Source organism: Pezoporus flaviventris, unplaced genomic scaffold (assembly GCF_033815535.1).
Source record: "Pezoporus flaviventris isolate CSIRO_AGI_PZ_B2104156 unplaced genomic scaffold, CSIRO_AGI_Pfla_v1 ptg000007l, whole genome shotgun sequence".
NCBI lineage: Eukaryota > Metazoa > Chordata > Aves > Psittaciformes > Psittacidae > Pezoporus > Pezoporus flaviventris.
The window spans coordinates 40,743,686-40,770,897 of NW_026892555.1; the positions used below are offsets into that span (position 1 = coordinate 40,743,686).

A 27,212-nucleotide genomic window follows, 5' to 3' on the forward strand; every position below is an offset into this window, starting at 1 on the left:
TTTCCAAATAACCCTAGTTTTTTTAAAGCCCTTTAAGAGGACATATAAAAATTACATATGACGATCAGTCTTGATCTTTTACAGCTATAAAGATTATACCCTGTTCACCCTGGCTAGAAAATTATGTTCTATTTACTTGTTATTGAATTACCTTCTAGAATTATGTGAAAACATTAACAGGTCGCTGAAAGCTTTAGATCATTGTCTCATTAGAGTTTGCCATAAAAATAATGCAAACTCTTTCCTTAAATGCATTACTTTTTGCACTACTATCTCTTCTACTGCTTAAAACAATATTTTATAAAGAATTAATAAACATCCTCAACTGACAATCAGGTAAGACAAGCCAGATAGCTACATGGATCTAATCTTCCTTCTATAAGCTATTATGCAATAGTACAAAACAATGAATTTTCATTATTTTTCATGTCCTTAGATTCCTACTTTTGTTTTTTAACTCAGTAACTTTCAGAACATGGTATTGGTCTGAAAAATACAGTTGTTTCCATGAAAAGGGACATGGGAATGGAAGGAGTTTTATGTATTTTTTTAAAAACTGCTTTGCAAATTCTTTGCACAACAGACCTCGCCAATATGTAAACAGGGCTCCAGCTACTGTGTTTGTCCACAGCTAGAGCTACAGATGAACACAGTGTAGTTGTGTGATGACAGGAACAGCTGACTCATTAGTAGAGAGCAGTGAAAGGTAATTAACCCTGGGAAAAGTACAGCTGCCATGCGAGCTGTTCCTTTCTGTAGGATCTGATTAGAAATTAGTGTTAAACCACTGATTCTTTAAAAAAATGTCATTGATAATTCACTTTCTCTCTCAGGTGTGGCCCCTAAAAGAGGCCTAAGAGCGGGTGTACAAAAGCTCTTCTATCTAAAGGCCTTTTCTGAGAGAAGTACACACCTGTTTGGCTGCTTTTTGACTTTTCTTAACCATGAATATTGTCCCAGCTTTGAATGCTTCTAGGACACCCTTGCAGTCTATGGCCAATGCAAAGAATGCATTGTCAAAATGATTTAAGGTAAAACATTGTCGGTTGCCATAATGGCACTTTTAGTGAGGCAGATTAAAACTCACAGCTACTACTTCTTGTGTCAGGATGTAGTTCTGATGCAAAATGATGCACCCCACTTCGAACGAAAACAAAAATCTGTCTCCTGGGGTAGGTGAGCACAGGATATGAAAAAAAGGATTACACCCTGAGCATGAAAGCCATCCCCGAAGCCCACCCCTTTTTCCACACACGTCTTGGCATTTGAGGTGCCAATAGGAGAGGCAGAACCCATGATTTAATGTGACATCCAAACAACAAGCCAGTCTATGACATATATTCAGACACCTGATACAGGGCTACTTATCAAGAATGACATAGCTATCAACTATAATGGCCAAATTTCATTAATGTGTTATTGGAATTTCTAAACTGCTGTTTATTATTTACAGTTGTTGTATTCAAAATAATTTTTAATCATCTTATTTTGCAAGATCTTCTGGCCAGGACTGTATCTTTATATGCCTGTGTGAGTAATATTAAGTGTATGTGAGTGCTTTCATATGCAAATTGCATGTATTATTGCAGTCCATGAGAATGCTCTGGGTGTTTTCAACTGAGCCAGGCTTCAACTAGGGAGTCTGAAGAGCAACTATGTTTAAAATGATAAAGTTTGTAAGACATCTCTTTATAGGACTATATTTTTCCTTTTGCTTAAGTCAAATTTGCTGAAATGGGATGAGTAATGGATTAGTATTATTTTACCAGTGCACAGTAATATTACAAAGATATTCGTCTTTGGTGTCATTTTTAATTCAATATTGTTTAGTGGTACAATGGACCATTTTCTTGCCATGCATCTAATATGCTCCCATTGAAAGAAACCTTTCTCTTTCAGTTTTTTTTAAATAAAATGTGGTGCTTACTGGATATGATACTTGAACTTAATGCCACCATGAACAGAAGTTCATATATATATATATAATAAGTATATATATATAAATATAAACACACCTTATTGATATTTTTAATGCTGAAAACAAAACCACTCAATGCAAAGTGGTGAAAGTTATTTCCTAGGAGAATATTTCTCTTCACAGGAAAACAAGTGAAACAGATTTTTAAGATGAAGATCTGACACGCCAAGAGTACAGTGATCTCTGGATTGCAAATAGTTAGAATAGAAATGTGTTTTAAATTATTTTGCCATTCATCATGAATTAGTACCCATTCTTCTCAGAACTGTCCTTTTCTATTTGTTCTTTTTTTTTCCTTTTTTTTTTTTTTTTAGTAAAAAATGCTCGAAGAGAAAAAGGAAACAATATTTTTCTTGGAAATCCTCAGTAATAGCATAGGCTTGAAGTATCAGGTTGGGCTTCAGAGGAAGTGAAAGGATGAGCAAGCTATTAAACTGATGAACGCATGAGGATGAAAATAATATTCACTACCTTAAAGCACGGTTAGAAATGCACAAAAGCACTTCACAGCACTCTATACCATTATCCTCCTCTAGCTGAAAGGTGAAGAGACTTGCTGAAGGTCACAAAACAGATCAATGGCAGAGGCAGGAAGGGAGTTCCAAAATTCCTTTTTCTCCCAGTTATTACCCATGGTTCCTCCTGTTTATTCCTCTAGCAGAAGACAGGTGCCATTTTAAGAAAAAACTTCATCCTACTCCATAATCATATGAGGGTCTAAAAAGAGAATTTAGACTGCCATCCCTGCTGCCACTGACCTCTAAGCATAATTTTGAACCCTCTTTTCATTGCTCCACACACCTGACCCAAATATTCGCTGAGCAAAACATTTTCAGATAAGAAGTCTGTCCCACTGAACTTTTTACATGTGCATTGGTATCTGACAAATTTTAATCTTTTTTTTTTTTTTTTTTCATATCCTTTGCTACTTTGATTTTCAACATGTTATTTTTGTTCTTGGTTTGTTTTTCCTTGTACTCTTCAGTGTGTTCCCGGGATCTCCAAGGGCAGTGCATAGTGCAAGCAAGCCCCATTATATTTAGCAGTTAGGGTCATTACAAGTCTTTTAGGTGGTGGCAGACTGTACTTCACATGGCACTCTTGAAGTTAATGAACATATGTGATTTGCATGTTGAGGGAAGGCACACTTCTTCCCTTTGTGTGACTTTCGCTTTCTTGGGACATGTCTGTCATGCTTAATGAAGAGACCTTGTTCAGAAAGGGGATGAATGCATAGGGTAGCAGAATGGTAGTTATATTTCTTTTTATAAAAACAGTTTGTATTTTTAGGTTCATTGTTCCTTTTGACTCTATGTCAGAGTACGTTCTATGAGCTAATTAGCTGTGAGTTTTGTTCAATGTAAGAATTGTGTTGTCCTAATTCTGGGTATTAAATCATTTCCCAAAAAATTGGCCGGAACTGTCAGGAATCACAGGGAAAGAATATAGCAATCTAGATTAAGCTTGTAGGTATTTGAGAAGTAACCACTTTTACTTGAATCTAATCAGCTTCAGCACTTCTGTAGAGGTTCAATGCAATTATAACAACACCCCTGTAAAATCACCCTTCAAACCCACTGGTTCATGTAACTAGCTTGCTGGAAACAGTGTACAGTACAGAGGCTGTAGTAGTGGTGGCTAGTAGTAGGTGTGTAGCAGTACCACAACTGGACCAGGGTCTTTCTGGTGTTGAAGGAAGTTATAGCAGAGCAATTAAAACAACACAATTTCATAGTTCTTAGACTGATCTGTGTGCTCAGGCGTCTCCCACTGGCCTCAGTCCTGAAACTACTGAGCACCCCTTTGATGAGCAGAGCATAGATGAAGTCAGTAGCAGCCGTGTTCCCCCAAAGTACCTCACAACAGAGATGACTCCAGGCAGGGAAAGTCATCCAGGCTGAAAAACAGTAAACATGTTTTAAAAGAAAACAAACCCTGTGTTCCAGAGTCAATGATGCATGCTCTTTGAACTTTCTTTTAAAATTGCTCTGAAATCATAAGGTTGTTATGGTGTGGTTTTACTCAAAATAATGCATATCATTGTAACACAAGCCTTGAAGTTAAGTGGCTACTTTAATGAAACATAGTTACCATAGTTACAGCAGCAGAACAGAGAATAACTTTTAGTTCTTTTGAAGCTATGAATTAGTTTAAAAAGAGGAAAAGGAAAAAACAGGCATGCAGAAGTTTATTATTCAGTGTTTCATGCCTGATCAACTCTAAAAAAGAAAAACTCTCCCTAGACTAGGCCATTAACATTTTCCAACTGAAATCTGTAATTGCCCATCAACAAACACAAAATTGCATTTCAACACTTCAGTATGTCTATTTCCATTTTTTCTTTTTTTTTTTCATTTTTTTCCCCTAAAGAAACACATTTTTCCAAATTTCTGCTTTCAGCGTTTTTTTAATAACTGACACTTTACAGCATCTTGGTTAGGAAAAAAAAAAAAGGTAAAAAGAAAGTCCTAAAGGCAAAAGTACGTTGATAAACACAAATCATGAAAACTATGGTCTAGCTCTATTATTCGTTATAAACACTACCCTAAGGCTGATGAGAGGGGAGTGAGAATTTGTCATAGTGAAGATGTCTTCTAGGACCAGCTTTCTTGTTTTTCAGTTTAGAATTGAAATGTGCTCTATCCCTGAAGCGTTAATGGAGGTCACTGCTGTTACTCTCCTTTACTGTGTCAAAGCAAAGGAGTTCCTACTTAGTTGACTATTGAGAAACAAAATGATTTTCATTCCAGTATATCACCTTCAGCTTATGCGCCTCAAGAGCAGTGGTGATTAACAGGACTTTTACAAAGTTTCTGTGTAGTTACAAGGACAGCTTCAATCTTCTGTCATTTTTTTGCATTAGCTATGATTATGCTTTTACCACCAAAATGCATTTATTTTAAAGGTAACAATACAGACTCAGAGAATAGCTTATGTTTCATCTATATTTATCAGCACTCACTGTACATTTGTGTCTTCATTACCAGGAAATATTAAGGGACATTGTGCCATCTATTCCTGTTTACAGTTTATTATGCAGAGATAGGAAACACTTAGCATGTAAAATGAATGTAGAAATTATTCCTGGATAGAAACACGGACATTTCCCACTCGTTGGCTCTTTCTCCTCCATCACCGGATCAGAGTGTAATTGTCAGTAATCAGGCCTGCTTGCTGCTGATAAAACCACTCTGAATGCTAGCAGCCTTCTTTGTGTGATGACTCAATTATTCCAGAAGTGCCTCATCAAATCTGCCCCATCAGCTGGGCTAATAAATAAGGAGAAGAAACTGGCCCCCCAAAGCAAATTATAAATCCATTTGCATTAACCATTTCACTGGTCCATGATCTAGGCAGAAATAAGCATGGCAGATTGTGTTAAGCTTATTTGAATATGTTTATAATGTTTACAGCATGCAACCTTTTTTTTTTTTTTTCCCACAAGGTGTTGGAATTATCGGTCATGAATAGCATCTAAATGCAGTTATGTTAATTACAGCAAAGCCTCAGGCATCTTTGAGGAATAGTTTGTTGCTTAAACCAGGTGAAAGTTAAACCCTTCTGCTAGGTGAAACACGATCTTGCACATGGCATTGGAATCACTGCCATGTTTAAAAGACAGGATGAGTGCACGAGATGTGATTTTACAGGTACTGGAAGGACAACTACCTGTGTTAACAGGCTGTCTGCATTGGTAACATGACATGCTCTTCATATCATAGTATAAGTAAGTAAGAATGATAAAGTTTAGCATTATACTTGGGGAAAGAAAATACAAGTTGAAACAGCAATAATTCTGATCCATGTGTGCTATGTACCTGACAAAACAAGTGGAAAGGGGAGTACTCTGCCCCATGGAAATACCTTTCTGAAGTTCAAATTGTATAAAAGATGATGTTTCCAAGTAGACTGCTTCAGATTTCCAAGGCTGCCCATGTAGTAGTAGTGCAGTGAGGGTGTTATAGTGAAGCACTGGAAGGCCAAATAAAAGTAATTTGTTTACTCATGTGCTGAACATCACACATGCACTTAAGGATCTCAGTGAGGTGACCCATAGGTTTGTGCAGAACTTCATGTGTAAGGTTACGTACTGCAATCTGTTCGGGATAAAGATCTTACTGCACTCAAGAGCTCAATATTATCTTCATTCATTTGTAATGGCATCTTTTGCTTTCACATATAATACTAAATGCAAATACTAAATATCTTGTGTTATTTTATCTTGAGAAAGAGAGATCACTGTCCCTGTAGAAACACAAAAAAAATGTTCAGGGCTCATAGAGGTGACCACACTGGATTTGGTTTCCTTCCATTCTCAGTTAACAAATCACAAACTGTTGTGACTGTTCATTTTCATATTTGCAATATACCAACTAGTGAGGTGGTAAATGAGAGAAAATCAGATTCATCTGTTGGAAATGATATCCATTATACTTGAAAAAGTTTTTTTTGGTCTTTTACAGATGTAGTACCGCTTTGTGTACTGCAGCTCTGACAGAGAATACAACCTCAGACTTATGGTGAGATAATTTGTTAATGTACAGTATGTCTTTATTCATTATTAAATGCTCAGGAACTCTCTATTAATCTGACATGAATGAATGGACTTTTACCCATAGATGATGGGTCAACAAGAATGGTTGCTTGAAGGGATTTGTCACACTCATCAGATGTTAAGGATCAGGGCCCAAATGGTGATTCACATCAGTATCCTGAAATGACTCACAGATCTCAGTAGGATGGCACTTCAGAGTCAGCAGTACAAAATTATGTTGCACTGGAAATGGATATAAACTTAAGTATGAATTACAAATGTTCCAGGTGAATTCACTGAACAATTATATTGACAAATCAAGCAACTTATTTATTCCATGTTTTAGGGTTTATAAAGTTTATTATTCTAGTTGAATTGAGGTGATGGTTGAAAAGGGTAAAGGTTTTTTTTGCAGGAAGGCAAACTTCACCTTCAGGATTAAAAAAAAAATCTGTTCAGATGTATAAATCCTTTTGAATCCTTTACTAAAACAGACAAATGAGTTAATGCGAGCTGTGACTTAATCGGGCCAAATTAAGATGCATGTAGACTTAAGGGGAGTGATCCCACAAGAGAACCTTGATTGACAAATACGTAAGTTAGATCTACCAGTTTTTCATCAACAATAATTTTATCATCAAAGTCTCCTATAACATAGATAGATGTTCTTTATGGGCTTTTGAGGCTGAGATCCTAATTTTTTGAGTTGTTATTGCAGACTTTTATCTACATTTCTTGCAATGCAATTGCAACGCAATTTGGCCCAGGATTAATTTTATAGTTCATAAAATATACTAAAAGAAAGTATTTCACAGTAATTTATTGTATAAGATCTTGATGTTGCAGTGAATTCAACACTAACTCTTGTTTGCTACCTGAAGTATTAGATTTGAAATGTAAGTTGGTTCTTGGAGAGTGGACAGAGGTGACGCATAGTTTATGTTCCATTAGGGGTATGTCACATCCCATGACACAGCATAATCCTACACACTCTGTTTATAACATGACAGATGCATGACATTGTATTAGACTTTTTGTGAAACATCATACCTTCTAGTGTGGGTACTCACCCGCAAATCAGCTGTATGGCAGCCAGAACCTGTTATGTGAAAAAAACAAAAAACAGCACACTTAAATTTACTGACCAGCAACTTCTGTTGTGATTAAACCCAGAGAGGTTCAGGCTTTACAGGTTTTATAAAGTCTCACTTTTGTCCTACTGTAGCACTCTCTACTTTACAAGATATCTGATGATGTTGCATACAAGGCAGATGGGAGTAAAGTAATAAATGGCACTGTTGCATGTAGTTTTACAGCACAATCTTAAAATCTTTGCCCCAGCCCAGGCCAACCTCCTTTTCTTAAAAGGAGGATTTTCAATTTATTAGTTTATCATGCAAAGTTAAATGTGAAAAGTTTTGTGTATTTTACTGTCTTTTGTGCACTTTTGCAAGAGGATCTCAGCTGTGCTCTCTTAACTCTCAGTCCCTTAGGATGAGAGAGACAGCAGATGGGGTTAGGGCAGAGGGCTGATGCTTCTGACAGCAAACGGCCTGGTTGTTGAGTGGAAGCTGTGAGCGTCAGGAAGCTCCTTTTCCCCAGAGAACCAACTAACCACTAAAGAAAGTTGAAAATGAGCCCTTTGAGAAACGCTATTAAAAGTAGTGAAAAATTGCAATTGTGCAGATGATGTGCTGCTGTGTGGTTATTCGGATGCTAATGAGTTTGACATTAGGGAACTCAAAGGGTTTACAGCTACTCCCTTATGTGATTTAGTGCTTTATTGGCAATCTTTGAGAAAATAAATGAAAAATATATTGCTAATAGATACATAACATGATAGGATTTTACACAAAAATACTGCTAAGTTTTAGGCTTTAGAAAGAGCTTTGTTCCCCCTTGTAGCTATTTTCTGATCTTTTTTTTAGGTTAGTGTGTTTTGAACAAAGAGGAAGGGGTAGGTAGAAAGCTTTAAGACTCCTTTTATTTTTGTTTTTTTATGTAGTTTGTTTGTTTTTTTTTTCCATGGATGTTGAAATAGAGTAAGGGGGAAAGAAGCCTTTGAGGATAAACATCTTTTTCCAGCACCATATTGGCTAGGAAACTGCTTTAAAAAATCTTTTCAGTATTGTTTTGTTCCAGGTTTTCCCCTTTCTTTATGATCTTGCATCTGTTGTCTGCTTTGCTATTCGATAAAAGTGTACTTATTTTGATTAAAAGTTATTGATGCAATGCAACTAAATATTCTATCTATTGGGACTCAAGCAGAAATTAATCACTCAATAAACTCAAGCTTACCTGAAAATCTGTTTAGAATAAGATTTCGCCAATTTCAGAAGTGTAACAACACAAATTTTACTGACAAAACTTCATCAGATATCATTAAATAAGTAGTTAAAGTTTCACCCTCATGTTCCAAAAGTTTATCTGCAAACTTTGGCATAATTGGAATACATTAACTGAATAAATCATTTTTACTAAATACACTGTATACTTTGAATTTGCAGGTGACAGTAACCTGTAAGTGCCTGCTAAGTACCTTTGAATTTGCAGGTGATAGTAAATTTTTTATATTTTGGTCGCTAATGTGAGGAGTGTTGCTAAAATAAACCCTGTCCTTAATAACTGCTCATGGTCAGACCAGGTTGCAAGTGCCTACAACTTTAAGTGTTTGAAGTGTTTGGCTATACATTATTTCCGAGTGTGAGATTCTCAGCATTGTACACTCAGATATAAATTTCTACAGCTCTTCTTCCCTCATTGTTACTGTTTTAGCCTGAGTTTCCTCACGGAAAGTAATAAAAATTGGTCATGGAAAAATGTCAAGGATTTTCTTCAGTTTGATTATGGTGAGAACATTATCAGTCTTCCAAACATTAAACTCTGATATTCAAAACTGGAAAAAAAAGAAAACTGAGGGGTTTTCTGCTATTACTAAAATATTTCATAATGTTTCTCATTTATTTCATAGCATTTACCAAACTGTTTTACTCAGTCAAAGGGGTTCTTATGCAGTAAAAACATTGACTAACGATTTCTACAGATAGAAACAGGATATTTGTCTGTGTAAAAGAAGAAAATAATTTCTTTGAGCAGGTCTATTTCAAGCTGTTGTAAAGGGCATTAAAATATAAAGAAATTACCATGGCAAAAGAAAAATTGCTATTCTTTCTGTCTTTTAGAAGCATCATCGATGCCTTTATACTACACCTATAAAAGCACACAAGAAAACAGTGCATTTAGTTTAAAGAGTCCTGTTTCACCTGTTACATCTATGTTTTATTTAGTAGAGCTGGTTTTCAGTTTTCTTTCTTTTTTGTTTTTTTTTTCTTTATTTGTTTGCTTGCTTGTTTGGGTTTTTTTTTTTCCCAGAGAAAGAATTTCAAGATTATCTGTTAAATCAGGCAAGGCATCTTGGGCTGAGTGACGAATTTGGTCCTTTGGAATCTGCATATATTTTCACCAGGAAACACACAAAGGTGGGATAATATATTTACAAAAAATTAGTCAAAATATATCTATATTAACACTAGAATATTATTTGGTTTCATGTATAGTGTCTTGTACAGGAGTCTAGGACTATTTTTCTTGCAGACCATTTACTGTTATGAGATCAGCAATCTTCAAGAGTTAGGTATAACAATATTGAACAATTGAAAAAGATATGAATCTTTGTAAATACCTCAAAATTCTAGTTTTGAAGTTTCAGAACTACACTGTTGGCATTACATACTGATGGGAACACAATTATCTTTGAATATGTAAGACTCCAGGAGTAAGGATATTTTTCATAACGCCATGCTTAAATTTAATCTGCAAGAGATAGTATATTTGTGATTTTTCTTTTTAATGATGATTATTAAGTTTTTTTACCTACATATCAGATGGGTGGCATAAAAACTTTGGTGTACTTGTAAAAAATGTCAAGATGCCAAAGCATTTCTTTTCTTTTTGAATACTGCCAGTTTCTCTCTTCTAAAAAAATATATTTAGTACCTAGCCTAGGAAATAGTGACAAGACATTGAAGTATGTACAAATTAAAAATCCAGAAAATAGATCCTCCAGAAAGTACTATTACACATTGGCCTGGGTTGAGCTGCATTTCAGCACTATAAACTATATAATATTTCTCTACATTTAAAAAGCTAGCAGTTGCCCCTTAATTTCACAAAGCTGTGACTCTGCCCTCTAAACCCTTGGTAAAGAAGACTAATAGAAATACTTGGCACACATTGGTTACCTAAGGGAATAATAGAACTATTTGCTGTAGTAGTTTGGCAAAAGGACATAAACATATGGCTTTGGTTTATATTCAGCACTGCCAGTTGTGCAAAGTTGCATGGATGAAGTATACAACAGCAGTGACAACTCAGAAATCAGAAGTGAGAATCAAAATAAATCATCCTCATTACAAAGCTACTCAAGCTTGCCTCTTATTTAAGGTTTATTTTGTTTCTACATATTTTCATTCAGTGACTTCAATAAAAAAAGTCTACGTCTCAAAAATATGCATACCATTAAATCACACTATAAAATACGAAATTCTCTATTCTAAATATGTATTATACACATGCTTTAAAGTTTACATTCAGTAAATGTGCTTACCTATTTTAATTCCTGAGAATGAATATATCTGAACCAATTATTCACGTTATTCAACTTTCACCTAGAGAAATTAGGAATAACATTGTGTAAACTGAAGCAAAAGTTTCAAAAGTAAAAATGAGATGACTTCTTTGTTAAGAATAATTAAAATCGCAAAACAGGGCATATATTTAGAAATAGTGTTTAAGAACACCTAATGTGCAAATACTTTTTATCCTTCTGGCCATAAACATGTTATTAATAGAAAGAAGAACAAGAAACTTCAACAATGGCACAAGCAATCCTCCTAAAAATTTTGCAGTTGGATTTTGGATTTTTTTATTGTCAGTAATAAGAATACATCAGCTTTATCTAGAAGATGCTTTATATGTACTTTGAATTTCTTTTTTCAGACCATAGTTCTCAGTCTGCCACCAATACTTCATACTAAAAAAAATCCATTGTAGAGTGAAACAAAGATTCAGTCATCACATATGTACAGAAAGAGACAACCAAACAGCGCTCCATACTTCTGGACAGGCTATAGGAAATGTTCTTGCTTTCAGATTTATTTCAAAATATCCTTATGACATATTTCTGTGCGTTAGATTCTTAAATGAGTTATTGAAAAAAAAATTACCAAAAGCACTGAAAAGCTTGCTCTGAGGTTATTAATTATTGTAGGGAGAGGCACACACAGCATCATATCACCCTAGGACACAGTAGAGCACAAACCTGTTTGAAGTGTTTAGCAAGTGTCTGACTTCAGCTTTGCAATTTGAGATTTGAGGATGGATTTGTGTGCCTTAAAAATCATCAAGGTGTGGAGGTTTTATGCTGAAGTTCAGTAGTCTAGTGTCAGATGTAGCTGTTGCTGCTATACAAACATTAGTAGTTTACAAATTAAAAATAGCAAAGACCTCTAAAAATCAGTTAAACTTTGTCCTAGAGAAAGAAGATGATGGCCAATTTCATTTTGAAAATGAGATGCAAATTTTAGTTGGAAAATCATAACAAAATGTCAGCTTTTATACCCCTTACCTCTAGATAAACTGGTGATATCTTTTCCTCTAGCTAGTTATGCAAAAGGAAACAGACTGCCACTCCAGCAGTGTGAAACCCACTCCAGTAAAGTCATGCTTGTATAAAGATTACAATAAAAATTAGAAAATGCACTGCTCTTATATTACCTCTTTCTGGGAGATGTATTTCACTTTAACCTATGTCAGCAACACTGGCTCCCCCAAGTCATAGTTTATTTCACAGTAATGTGCTTTAAAACTATCTTACCAAAATAGTGGTATCAATTTAGGTTTTGAAATTCAAAACTAAAAATGTGCAAGTAAACTAAAATAGTTGCTATTATTATTATTGTTACTATTATAATTTATTGCATATGCCCTCTTTTCAGCTGCTAGTCATATTCTTGGATCCCATTATAATATCACTACATGCACATGTGCACAGATAGACTCCAGGCACAGAAAAACCAAACTCAGAGCCAAATCCTGATTCTTTCACTCAGGGAAGTATTTCCAGGTGCTCCTCTCGAGTCTGCTGACTGCAGTGGGATGATACAAACAGAAGAAGTAACATTTGGTTTCTGCAGCCAGAAACTCTGGAACAGTTTGATCAGAAAGTATGATTGCTGCTATTCCACCAGTAAATTCATCTGGAGAAACATGAATATCCTGTAGCAGCCACACAGCAAGTTACTCCAGTTTCAGCCAAGCAGAATTTGTGGTACCGTTGGTGACTCAATCAATTTTGTGGGATCCAGTTATTGACTTACCCTGAAGTATCAACCAGCATTGAAGGAAAGTTGGAGAAAGGATCAAATTGAAATTCATGAAGTCAGGCAGAAAGCATCCATAAAATTAGGGAGATTTGTTCAGAAAATAATTCAACACTAACATCCTCGGTAAATTTCCAAATTACAGAAACAGGGCACAACTGAAGCAATTCTAAGGCAAACATTTATTTCTTAGCCTGGTTCCTAATGATTTGGGACTTCATAATGACCCCTCTGTCACTGTGTTTCTGACTGTGTACCTCTCATTAATTCCTTTTGAGTCTATTAGCTAGTTTCAACTAATTTTGAAAAGAAAATGTTTAGATAGCTTTAAAAAACTATCAAATCAGAGAATGTTGGTACAAGACACAAAGATAAAGTGGAATTCATTCCACTATTCACTTGTCATTTTTGTAAAGCTTGCCCTTAAAAAATAAGGATTATAACTCCTGATAAGAATTTCTGGGCAAGGACTTAGATATTATCCCAATACTCCTGATGGCTAAAAGAATTAGTAGTGAGACATTGTGAGATTTTGTGCAGGTCATTCTAATTCTCTCTTATGGTTTCTTGTCTCAAGATAGTGTGTGTACTGGGAGGGTTGACCCTCCCCAACTTTGAAATCATGGAGCACCTTCCAGAATCCATCCAATCTTTACAGTACACAGCAGTAATAAGATATGCCTCTCAAATTAACACCTTGGTAATAATTACCTCTAAAACTTTGGATGGAATTTTTCAGAGTGTAATTCTTTTGTTGTTGCATAGGTGATGTGAAAGTTTGAATGCTTCTCGCTGACCATCTGTGGTTGTAAATTAATATAAAACAATTACTATGTAGATTCAAATCAGAAATAAGAAACTTTGTTCACTTTTCACAGTCTCTGAAAGAACTATGGAAACCCAAAGATATTATATTTAAACTTTGAGCAAGTCAGGTCTTTTGGCTGACATACTTAAAAGATTTCACAGTTTTATTCAATTCCTTCTGTATAATTTTCAAGTTAATGCATTGGACTTTTTGTAAGTTGCTTTTTATGCAAGAGAGACATGATGATTATTTTAATATAGGATATGGAGCAGGCTATAATTTTAGGTTGGAGCTGAGTAAACATCTTTCATAGTTTCAAATTATTACAAGAAAAGCAAATTGATAGAAAAATCACCTGCATTGATTTTATTGTTGGTTTTCACTCATTGTGCAGTTTTTAAATATTCATCACAATGCACCATGCTATTTAGACCAAAGTAACTGCTGTTCAGTAGAAGCAATGGACACTTTTTGTTTCATAATTAAAAGAACAGCACTGTGATTGGTGTGGTATTTATTATGAAATGATGACAAAGGAGTACCAGTGATTTTAATAGTTTTAGCTTACAGGAGCTGTTGTTAATTTTGTCTGTAGAGTTGCAGGTGAAATAATGCACAGTGGATAAATAGTCTATATTGGTTTAACTGAACATAATATATAGTGTGTTCTGGAGTTGTTTGTCTCAATAGACTATAGTAATCAAAAGTAATGAACCTATTATGTGCAGGACCTTGGAGAGCATAGAATGGCAGTAAAAGTGTGGCACATAAAAGGTTTATTAAAGGAAATTAAAGTCCATCATTGCCACACCTGCTCCCCTATTATAAGTCTATGGCAGGTCAGTGCCTTCAATCACAACTCGGCATCAGAGAACAGAGCCATGTTTCCCATTACCATTGCAGTCACATTGCAAAAACTCATTCTCCAGGTTTTAAGGATAGTAACAAGTAAAGGCTGCCATCAGCCACACTACATAAACACAAGCCACTTATGTTCCTTCTCTGCTAATAATCAGCATTGGATGTAAATTTAAACAGATAGAAGATATCATTGTCTGACTTTGAGATGCATTTTGATCAATCTATACTTTCATTTTAGATATTGCTTACCTGTGTTCTAGAATTAAGCTTCTTCAAGTACGTGAATACCCTTTGCAAATGCTTTTTTTCTCTCCTGAAAATAGGTATTTTGATTCCAGTAGTTGTATACAATGTGCAACCATGTGTAAGAACAAACAGAAAAAAAACCAGGAAATTAGAGAAATGTTCTTTACTTTTTTTTTCTTTCTTAGGTAAATTTTGTCATATTCTTCAATGTTCTTTCAGATAAGACCTTCAAAACATCAGCTGTCTGAGTCATAAAGCTAAAAATAAAGCACCCTCAGATCCTCAGACCCTGTAAATGGAAAAAGACACAAACAGAGCTTCTCGCATCTTCCCTCAGTAGGGCAAATCAGTTCTGCCGATCCTGAGAAAAGTGAAATAACAGACAGAATCTTCTGTTGACATTATTTTTTATTTTGCGACCTTTTGAAGGGAAAAATGCAAGGCATAGGCAACTCTGGTATCCACAGAATACATTTATCTATTGCTCATCACAGTTCTACATATCAGATACATGTCTCTATTTGTTCCTCCATATTGATCTGCAGAAGCACATGGGAATTGCTTCATTTACAGTATGTTTGATGATCACCTTCTTTCTTATGAACAGGAAAAAAGAGATTCAAAGCAAAGATGGAAAGTAAGATATTAACAGAGACTAAAGAAGAACTTCAGAGTTCCTGATATTTTTCTAGACAAAAATCCCTCATGAGAGAAACCCCCTTACAAAAATTAAGAGTTACTTTTAGAAAGAAGAGGATTTTGCCTCCCTGGACATGGTCAAAATTACACCATTGTACAATCTGCTGTATGTCACTGCAGCTCTCCACATCAGAACATGAAATCTTAATCCCTTTGAATTTCAGGGGTTTGTAATAAAATCCATGGATTGAAAACCTGCCCCTACGATTATGGGTCTGGGCCAGATCCAAGAGCAGAAGGTGCATACTTCCAGTGCTGGTTTAGATGTAGCCAAAAGTGTCATGAGAACAGCTGATCTTAAAAGGTCTTTCTTATGCCAGTTAGAAATCTTACAGCAATAGCTGACTTTTGCAGGAGGGGTGGTGGTGGTGGATTTTTTGGTTGGTTGGTTTTGATTTTTTTCATATGAAATACAAGCCTGGACACTACATTCTCCCAAAACCTCATACAAATCTTTAACTGTCTCTTTGACCAAAACTTCTGTAAGAAAGAGTTGATTAAGTGGTGAAGTAATTCAAAGCTGCACATGTGCAATTATGCACTTTCAAGCAAGACGGTTTCACATTTTGAGGATGAAGTTGTCAGAAATGCAGGTTCTAATGCAGCTATTAAGATATGCTTCAATTGCAACAATAACACAAATTGCCTCTAGGCACTGTGGCTTATTTGGACTTTTTCTTCCAGGAGGTGGATGCTGAAAGCAGCACTCAGACAGCATTGCTATTTCTAACCTTATGCCTCCAGCTAACACCTGTAGACCTTGTCATTAAACCTTGCAGAGTCACTCATAACCATCACTTTATTAAACAAATCTGTATCATTAAAGGTATCTCCTAGGTATTTACTAGATATTCACAGATGGCTTTTTATCTCTTTGACAAGATTAATAAGGCATGATTATTCTTCTTTCTATTACTGTCTAGCCTTTGGAAATGTGGGGGGAAAAAAAAAAGCTTTGGAGACCTGGGTTGTTTTTTTTTTTTCCTCAATGGCAAAAGGAATGAATTAAAGACTTTGTGTTAATATTACAGATGGATGCAGATGGGGAAAATAAAAAGCTGCGCACACGCTCAAAAGGAACCAAGGGTGAGTTAGTAAGCACGTTCCACAACCCTGTGCCCAGCACACCATGAAATATGATAGTTCCTGTGCACAGTCCCTAATGTGCAGTAACAGAGTGTGTAGCTTCCTTAGGGCTGCTTTTTTAATCAAAGCAGGACACAGACTGCCAGCATTACGAGGCACAATGTTATTAGGTATGGTTTAAAGAAAAGCAGAAAAAAATCTACTATATGCTATTTTTTTTGAGCTATTTATGAAAGAAAATAAAGATTATGCTTTTTATTATGCAAACAAAGATTTTCCATACAGGGTAGGGCCAGACAATATTGAATAGATGCTTTCAAAATAATTTATAAAAGTTTGTCTCAGCCACCTGAACGTTTTTATACCTATTGCCATTAATTATCTGTAAATTAGTTGCATAAATGGTCCAGAAGTAAATTTACTTTAACCAAAAGGTACAGCTATATGCTGCAGAGGAGAACCCTGCACTTTTTCTAAGTACTGGTGCTCATGTTTTATTTTGCAAAGTTATAGCATAGTTGTATTTCCCAGCTATTCTTCTCTTTTTCTAAGGAACAGATGGAAATGCAGTACTGAGAGATAAACAGGCCCTTAATGATCTCAACATCTGGAAAACATGATTGACTAGCAACACAACCCTTCCAGGAAAATAACTTTTTATTTTAATTCATAACACATTTTGTGACTCTTGATAATGAGTAAAAAATAGAGATATTTAGAAATAAATGTCAAAGTTTTGCCTGCCCTGTGAACATTTTTGCTTATGACTGTTTTCAGAGTTGCAAAGCACCCATTCTTCACACTGATTTTTGTGTGAATTGTTCACTCTCAGGACTGTGTAAAACAGACTGATTTAATTCATTGTCACAACTCATATGTTCTGGATTGTTAATATTGTGCCTTCAGCTTCAAGTTGTGGTAGAAATGAAAAATTGAAGTGTGGTTTGGCTTCGTTCTCTAGCTTCACCCTGAAGGGGTGAAAAATGCTAGACTTCACTCAGTAAAAGACAGAGGAAAGATGTGGGAGTGTCACAAGCCACCTGCAGACAAAGGGATAAATACAGACAAGCCTTTCTAAAGAAACATTATCATATCCAAGTTTTGATGCATCCTTAAGTAATGTTCTCTGAAATGAATGTAAAATTCATATATATTTCAGAAGTACCAAAACAAAGGATTTGAACAAAGTTATTGAATAAGGAATTTATTCACATCTTAGCATGAGAGCATGTCTTCTCTGTTGGTCAGGACTGTGAGTTATAACATTCTGGCTGACTTAGCAGACTTTAATTGTATTTAAAAAGGGATTCAGACCCTTTCCAGTCAAAAATCTAATAACACATTTTTAAAATGTATGGATTTTTTTGATATTTTGTATTTTTTATATTTTTATATATATTTTTGTATTTAACGCATGCACACACAGTTGTAGGAATTAATACATTAGGAACATTTTCCAAGTATTGGGAACAATAAACGTTACCTGTGAGATGTGAGTAATTCTTAGAACCACCTGTTGGCTTTGTCAGTATGCTCTATATCATTGTGTGTGTAGGTATCTCTAAACACCAGCTTTTGTCATTCCCAGATTTAATTAAAATTCAGAAAATCAAAGGCTTGCCCTTCTATTTTCAATAAAACCAGGTGCCTTCTGGTTTAGTTTTCTAAATTATTGTTCCACTGAACATTACACTCCAGGTTTTATGCATCCTAAAATAACTGAGATGTTCAGTTAATGTTTGCCACTAGTAGCTACATTCCTGTGGTCAGCATGTAATAATCACCTGTGTTTTGCTAGCCACTCCTCTGTCATCACAGATAGGCAGGTGCAAGGTTGCAGAAAGAGCAAGTCTGGAAGTGTAAACTAATTAATTCTTTCCTGCTTTTATTAACAGTTCAAGTGGACTCTATAGCTCAAGAGCTCAGGTAAGAACTCAAGCTGTTTATTTTTCAGTATTATTTTCTGATTATATTGATAAATTCATACCAGTGGCATTGCTATAAAATAGAGAATCCAGTAAATGATGTATTATGTAAAGATCTATCATAGATCTGAAAAGGAGTACTTGTTGCAGATTCATTTTTTTAAGTATACCTAGAAAAAAGCAAAATGTTAGCAATAATTATGCAAGCATAATCAAAAGTAATGCAAAGTGGGCAGGATTTCTGTATGCTATCTTTATTTTCAGCTTGTGACAGGATACAAAACAAAACTGTATTTTCTGATCAGTCTTCAGTCTTCTTTTTCCTGTAATAAGTATCATATTAATTTCAATACCTGAGCATTCTAAGAGGCAATAACATTTATAAGTTTTTGTTAGATGGCTTTCATAAGTCTCATAGTCTCTGTACATTAATGTAAATTCTAAATGTACTAATGGCTCATTCTTTCTTAACTTGCTGAGGCTTCATATTTTATTGAAGTAGCAGACAGTACTCCTCAAAATTCACATAAATCACGGCAGTCCATTCAAGCCCAGAAATTGTACAAAGATATTTCAGATCACAAATAATCTAGTTAAATTTTAACATTACTACTTTAATCTTAAGAAGGTATGCACCAACTATTAATAACTGTTCCAGAAGCTTAGAACAAACTCTGGAAAAACTAGCATATTATTCAGAACCAAATCATCAAGAAAGAACATGTACAATCAGATTCCAGTTTTCTCTGGGTCAAGTTTCTTCATGTCCATCAAGAAAAATATTTACAGGTAGCTGCAAATTCTTAGAGTTATTAATCAAAATTACAATGGGCTACAGCTGCTATATAAGCACGGAAAATATTTTTGCAGAAACTCTTAAGAGTTTTCCTTAAATTTACTTATTTTGCCTACACTCACTTTTTGTCACTCACTACTGAACTGCTTTCTTATACAGGCAGGCATCTGAAGAATGTACTTGTGGGTTCATCCATCTAGGGAACAGAAACTTCATCATGTGGTTTATTTGACCAAAATGCCACTCTCTCTTAAGACACAAAATATTTACAGGAAGTTATCTGCAGTGAAGATATACAGTATTTTAAGGTTTTTTTTTTATAATAAAACTGAGAAAATTATAAGCTTCTTGTAGATATTCCATGAACAGAAGTGGAGGCTAACTTTTTGGATAAATTATTCGTGGTGAGTCAGCCATTCAGTTCTACTGTGAATCTCATTTTTCTCTATGGCTTCAGTTTCCTCAGATTTAGTGCTTCTACTCTTTCCTCTGTGAATCCCTAATTTATGCACCAGAAGGATGCATTAATCCGAAGAGGCAGTCATCCAAAATTGAGGATGGTCCATGTGTTCCTAAGGGAAAAATGTTTGAAAAATAGAAGATGTGCAAGTTTCTGCAACATCAGGGAAGCTGTAATTTATGCATTATCAATTACTATAGTTTTTCTGAAGCAATTTTGCTTTTCCCTGTGAAATACATGGTATCTTAGGAACTGCTGTGTAACAGATTACTCTCTGTCAGAGGTGTGGACTACCTCCATAAGGAAACATCCATTTTACTTAAAACAGTGAGCTAAACAGCCAAAAAATCCATTGCCCAGTCATCAACTTGGTATCTGTAATTTTTCCAGTACCAAATTCCATACTGGGTATCTTCACAGTCAAGTGGCTTTACTGGCATACAAGTCAGATGATCAACTGTTATGAATATATTTGTTTATGAAAAACTAGTTGAAGAGAGGCAGGAGCTACCTTATGGAAATGTAGTCTATTAACTGAGTTCCTATTACTCATATACATATTATTGTGGAAAAACTACTGAACATTCCTCAAGAATTAAAGACTGAAATAGTCTGTTGTATTCCCTGGATACAGACATTGAAACCACTGTCTTTTCTGACCAAGGTTCTAATGCTGTGTTGGCTGACAAATTTAAATCCAAGCTTAATTAATTTCCCCTTCTCCCCTGGCTTATCCTATCTGACAAAGCACTTTTGCACTCCTTATTGAGTTTCTGTTACAAAGTGCCTTGGGATACTTCTACATGAAAGGCACTACATAAGCTTACATGCCTATATTGTATTATTATTAGTTTCATAACATTGATTAGTTCTAGAGCAATTGTTAGCCTTTTCTTATTCTGCAAGTTGTGTTTCACAAAAGTAGAGAATTAAATAAGTGAACAGCAAGACAAAGAGTTGCATTCACCAGTTAGACTCAACAATGAATGAAAACATCTCTCTTCTAAATTTCAGGGGTGGTATTCTTGCTTAAGGGAATTCAATGCCAAAAAATCTATTGATTTCAAGAAAGAGAAGATTTCACACAGAAATGTGGCTAATGGTGTTGCTATCATCCATCTTTTCCTGGGAAATAGACCCACTTTTCTGCTTAAAATGTATATTTTCAGAAAAACATGAACTTAAGGGACAAATTGGGTTTTATGTTTTTTATGTCTAGTAAATTAACTAAAAGGTCTCTTTCACTACACTGAGTATTCAAGGGACAGCATGTCTAGATACTGACGACGTATACACAACTCCTATTTAAAGTGTCAAACTTGCACTGATTTTAAGTAATTATATGATTTAAGGAATCCCAGATTTCAGTATCATATGAATAATTTTCTTTATACATTGTTATTAATAATTCTGCTGTGTTATTAGTTCAGATTTATAAGACTTTATCTACTGTATCTGTTGTACTGTTGAAGTGTAATATGCCAAACTTAATAAGTCCTTCAAAACAGAATTGCCCTTTCAGTCTTAATTATTTACTTATGAAAAATCTGGTTTAATTTTTCATTTAGGAGTTAGTGCTATGATTATTTCACTGGTAGCTAAACTACCCACAGGAAGAGATGAACCTTTTATCACAACCTAAATATAGCAAAATACTATGTGGTAGAAGCGAATGCTGAAGACAGGGGATCTCTGTCCCATACATTCAAGCTTGAATCTGACACCTTTTGGCATAACAACTCTGTTGTATCTATCTTCTGCAGAATCAGAAAGAAGAGGTCTTCTCTTAGGTGATTTAGTCATGGACCACTGAATGGACCAGGACCTTCAGCTGTGTTCAGTATTAGAATGAAAACCAAAGGGAAGTGAAGAATATTGGTGTGATGTATTCTCATTACTGTGTTCCATTTAACAGATGGGATACAGTACGATGAACCATCTGTAGGTTATAGAGTGGCATCTGGGTCAGACCATGGAAGAGCAAATTGGATCGATCCGAGCACAGGAGTACAAAAGCATAGATCAATTTGACTAAGTCCATGTATGAACAGAAAGGGTACCTTTTCTGGGTTAGGTACATGTGGAACCAAGTCTTTCTGGCTTATATCACTAATGATTAATGAAGCCTCCACAAGGTACTAGTGTTTCAACTCATGGAGAAAAGTCCTACTCTTTGATGGGAATAGTTACACTTCCTTTACACTCTGTAGTGTTGGATCACTTTTTCAGAAGGACCATTTCTTCAAAAGTAAGGAAAGTTACTTTTTATCTGAAACTCTTGGTCCAGATGTTGTGAGACATTTTAGATGTTCAGATAAGTTGAACTGTTCAGTGTGAATGAATAGAGATGTATCTTGAATGTTTTAAAAGAGAGAGAAGTAATCAAGCAGAGCTTTCTAGATGTCTCTTTGATAGAAGGAGTAACTGGACATGTTACCCTTTGCTGCTGTCTTGATTAGGATGTTTAGAAACCAGCAAAACAACCCTGCAGTCAATGGTGCTGAAGTATTTCAGAAGGTTATGTTACTAAAATGTATTCTTTAACTTTATCCAAAATGTCTGAAAGGTATGTTAATACAAGTAACAGTATTGACAGCATACTAAAAACTATTCTGCTAACTGAAGTACTTATTCTACATTCTGCTAACGGAAGTAGTTATCACTTATTCTACAATTATATGTATCAAATTATATCTGAACTCTTGTTTCAGACAGTAATGAACTGAAGGTAGACAGTTTAGTAGACAGAAGATTCAGGAAAGCTTCATAAATAGCTGCATTTAGAAAGGAATGATTCACTGGTAACTTTTTCTGGGCTTCATAAAATAAGCAGGTTTTTAAGAAGTATTGGCATGAAAAGAAAGCAATAGTCTGGCAGATGACCTGAGAAAGAAGTGAAAGCAGTACTTAAATGATGGAAGAAATAGGCACATGAAACAAAATCATACAAAAAGGCTAAAAGATTTTCCGCAAAGAACTGAGATTACAATTGATTTGTTAGGTATCACCTTCACAGTATTCTTGTCCCATAACATTGCTTAAAAGTGAGATAGAGACTGAGAAACCTGTTTGTTCCTAGCCTTCATTTGGAAAATCTTCAGGTTTGTCCTTTGGGCTTGGCTTCTATTTCCACTGGAGGTGGTCATAGACCGATTTTCTAGAAACCACTGGCAAAATGCACGTTTGTCATAATCCCAAATAATCACATTTGGAATAAAATCGAGGTGGACCCTTGCATTTCCTGGTGACTCATCTGTCTCCCACTGGCAGAGACTGTGGGACCTTTGCAGTCTTTCATGTTCTTTGTGGAGAAAAGTGTGTCCCTGCATCCAAATAGACTTAGTAGTAAATGCTAAATGAAGATGGTCAATAGTTATACCTAATGCTAGGAGATTCTGATTTTGTGCAGACATATCTAAGCTTGACAGAAAGCCTTCTTTTGCAATTGAAGATTAGGTGCTGACAGCATAAATTCCCAGCTTTCCTCCCCAGTGTTGCCCATGATGGTGGCTAGTTGGGACAGAGTTTGCCACTTTGCCATTTAAATATTTCTCCATGACACATCTAGATTAGTCATTTCATCTGAGACAAAGATTTATATCACACTGTTTCTATTGATAATTGATCTTCTATTAAAAAATTGGCATTAATCATAACAGTGCCTATTCCCAAGACCTGTTAACTGAATGAATTAAGAGTATCTACTAGAGTATCTACCACTTGCTCTTTAGCTTTGAAAAGGAACTTCCTCGCTAGCCATTGTAGGAATTGAAATGATTATAAGTCTTTGAAATATTGACCTCTGCCTCTTACTCCATGATTTCTGATGTAATCCAGTCTGTCATGTTGTCATCAATCATACTTTCTTAAATTCCCAATAGACCTTGTTAATTTCTTTTTCTTTTCTGACAGCACTGTTAGGTTCTTAAGGCATATAGGCTGGCATGCTGGTCAGTATTCTCCTTAAAGAATCTGTAGAAATCTATGTTTTATGCTAAGGAAAAATGGTCTTGTAATTGATGCTTGATAGAAAACATTGAACAGTCAAGCATAAACAAACACTGAACAATCAGTACGTGGTGCAGTTTACATGGTGAAGCAAAGGTAAGTATATGCTGGTCACAGAACTAATAAAATAATAACACTGGAATTCACCTATCCTTATTATTGCATCCTGCATGTCAACCATTCTCACCATGACTAATAAAACAAGCATTAATCTCAATTGCAATGGAAATCAAATGTATAGGTCTGTCATGTTTAAGTTCCTCCCTTCTTTTCTTTTTCATCTTCCAGGCCCTTCTAATAAGCTATCAACTTGTGAAATATACAGTGCTGTCATTATTCCCATCCCTTCACTCTACTTCTTCCTTTCCTCTCCTCCGCTCCCTTACTTAAAGCTCTGAGAAGTTGATGGACTGCAAGCTTTCTGCCTTTTTTGTACTCCCATGTGCTTTCATACTTCAGAAATAGATTGTTATTTCTGTAATCTTAACACAATAAAAAAGAAACAGTAAACAAGAAACAAGCACAAAAAGACATTAAAAATTCAAACATTTCCCACCTCAAGCTTTATACTTTCAAACATTTATGTGAATGGGTTAAGGCTTGCATAAAATGTTTGGAACTTGTGTATAGAGAACATCAGATAAAAGGTTTTTCTTCCATTAAAATTTTATATTTTGAGTGAGATTATAAGAATTAATAAGAACTTCCACTCTTAAAAATATTGTCATTGTTTCTGTGGAGAGAAATAACACTGTATGGCTCTGGGCTACCACAAGTAAAATGGCTTTAACATTTTGCAGTTAACCCTAAGGTTGACAGTTATTTCACTTAAATATTCAGTGAAATGTTCTCAGTAACCACTAAGATGATTGTAATAGGAACTGTATCTCATAATCCTTTTGAGACAGCTGTGGTTGCAGTTGTTAATTGTGATGAATCATTTGCCAAATTCCTGTAGATATGAAGACCTTTAGAGGTATGCACTGTGACCTCTACCTTTATCTCATGGATTTATTGTGAACATTTAAAAATCATATTTTACCTTCAGACATTTTAGTTTGTGTTAGTTGATACTTTAAGTGTATTTGTTTTGTAGGTGAGTTTTATAGCTATCTTCAATAAGAAGTGCATTAGATAAGTTTCCAGCATTTTATAGGCCTCTTTTAACATCTACTATGATGTTTTTCTGTAATAGTTTTATAACATATGTCAAATCCACATCACTATAATTGTGTCTGCTAGATTGATAGATAGTTGTTTGCAATCTTTTTCTACTTGAGAGCTTGTTGCATCTTAGAATGTCTCTAGCCTTGAACTAAAATTTGTACATTGTTTAATATATTACATCAGTCGTCATCTTCCCCATCACAGCTTCTGTGTTCATCAGCACACAATAAATGTTATCCTCCCAACCCTACACAGGAATTTAAAGTTGCTTATGCTTTAATACCTTCTGCTGCATGACAGTACATCAGAACATTATAGCCCCAAAGGGTTGTTTCCTCTATGGCAGATCTTTTCTCTGTAGATGACCACAGGCCATACAGAGATGGAAACACCAACTGGTGACTTCTGTCTCATATATATCAATCATGAGTTAAATATTATAGCTGGCTGAATTGCTCTGACTGATGTCAAGGGTGTATTCAGCCAAACAAAAGCAAGCTGAAACAGACTGTGGCTAGCCTGGAGATAGCAAGGAAAGGAAAAGAATGCAACCATGAGACCTCCTGCTACATTAAAGGGAGGTACTGGCTCCTGACAATGCATTACTTACAGTCCCATTCTCTGTTGTAAAAGAATAAATAAATAAAAAGAGCTTATCTTCTTTATGTCTTCTCTAACCAGACTGTAGTTACCAATATGCTTTTAATTTAGCATTTACTGGTATTATCAGGATGACCACTCACATGCAATGCTTTCTGGATGCAAAGGTTGTGTGGATGATCTGTAGATTTGCCTAGAAACTTAATCCATTCTAAGCTAAATTCTTGGCTTTGGTCCCACTGGAATTTATTGACCTACTGAACCTGGACAGATTGAGTGAGTAAATAAAAAAGAGGCTAGGTAGACTGGATTTGGCACAGATCTTGGGCATTCATTCATATTGTTGTGTTTAAGAGCATCTTGAGCTCCACACAATAAAAATTAAATTTCTTTCAAACTGCCTTTTACTAAAAATAACTTATCTCTTAGAAAAGAGTCCAAATATACAATATCTATATAGAGAGTTCTTAATCTATGAACTATAGAATGGCACCATGAAGAAGTCATCCATTTCATTAACATAGTATTTCAGTTAAAGGCTTTATGTGTTATTTTTTATATGATCTGAATATCCTTATGAACCTACTAGCTTGCAAACTGAAAATAAGAAAAAACAGCGAAGAGAATTTAAATCTGTACTGTCCTGCTCTGAGTTCCCTTTCCTGTGGCGGCAACCCTGCTAAAATAGTAAACTAGAGTTATAAAAGAAAAATAGGTTTTAAAAAAAACCTTTTCATGAGCCTATTGCAGCCTTTATCATCCTTTAGCCTCAGGCATCACAATGAGCTTGAAACATGGGTAGATTTCACCATAACTTCATGCCTTTTCCTATGGCATTGCTGACATACCAATACTCCTCTCTTTTTTACATGCTTCTTTTCATTTGCTCAATTATTTCACAGTCCGGTTGTTCTTTTTGGTCAGGTGGCCTATAACATTTTACATTAAGAATTATCTTTTAACTTTTTTTCCATTTATACCCCACGTGCATTCTTTTCATCTTGGTCCAGCCCTGGCCTGAACTTCTCACAACTTTGGCATTTTAGGAAAAGAGCATTGCTCAAGTATGGCAGTAAACTTTTTTATTTGCAGAAAGCCCTTTAACCATGGAATGATTGTACAGGGCCCAAGAAAAGCCTCTGCCCCTTTCACAGATACAACTTGTAAGCCAAGTGTATGATTTTGTTAGAAAGAGGTAAATGAATTTTTTGTGTTGTGTGCTATGGTAAAAAAATGAGAAACAGTTTCTTTTATTATTGTTGGAGTAAGTTGTGCTAGTTCTGAGTTTCCAGTAAAAACTCATTCTGGGGTGTAGATGACTAATTTTTTTCAACACAGTTTATTAGTAGAGGTTCTTACCATTTTAATGCTTAAATTTCGATGGAAGGAAATTACTTTTGCCTAATTAATTATCTCCCAAATTCTTTTTCAGGAATTCCCAGCCAAAGCAATTTTTCCAGATTATTTTTCATCACCTAGGCTGAATCAGTGAAATACAACAAACTCAGTCATAGAGTCCAAATGTTATAGATTATCTAAAAGTTACTGAGGCTCAGTTTTACTTTATAAAGTACAAGAAAACATTAATTTCAATAACTCTGACTCCAGAATAGCAATCAGGGCAAACACATGCTCAGCTTCTTGTCAGTAATAACAACTCAGTG

At 35.2% G+C, this 27,212-nt stretch overlaps 1 protein-coding gene across 10 annotated transcripts in view; it reads left to right on the forward strand.

The window, feature by feature from the left end:
* ST18 (ST18 C2H2C-type zinc finger transcription factor) overlaps positions 1-27,212 on the forward strand; it is a 169,438-nt gene that overhangs the window by 86,136 nt on the left and 56,090 nt on the right. For 3 of the 10 annotated variants that reach the window (XM_061448494.1, XM_061448493.1, XM_061448495.1), the window contains exons 2-4: positions 6,442-6,498; positions 16,538-16,592; positions 18,488-18,518. In XM_061448494.1, coding sequence (XP_061304478.1) covers positions 6,496-6,498; positions 16,538-16,592; positions 18,488-18,518 — 89 coding nt within the window. In that variant the 5' untranslated portion in view covers positions 6,442-6,495. Of the gene's footprint in view, positions 1-6,441; positions 6,499-9,884; positions 9,992-16,537; positions 16,593-18,487; positions 18,519-26,544; positions 26,744-27,212 lie in introns of those variants that run through there. The other 7 variants (XM_061448500.1, XM_061448501.1, XM_061448502.1 and 4 more) reach the window with 4 other exon arrangements.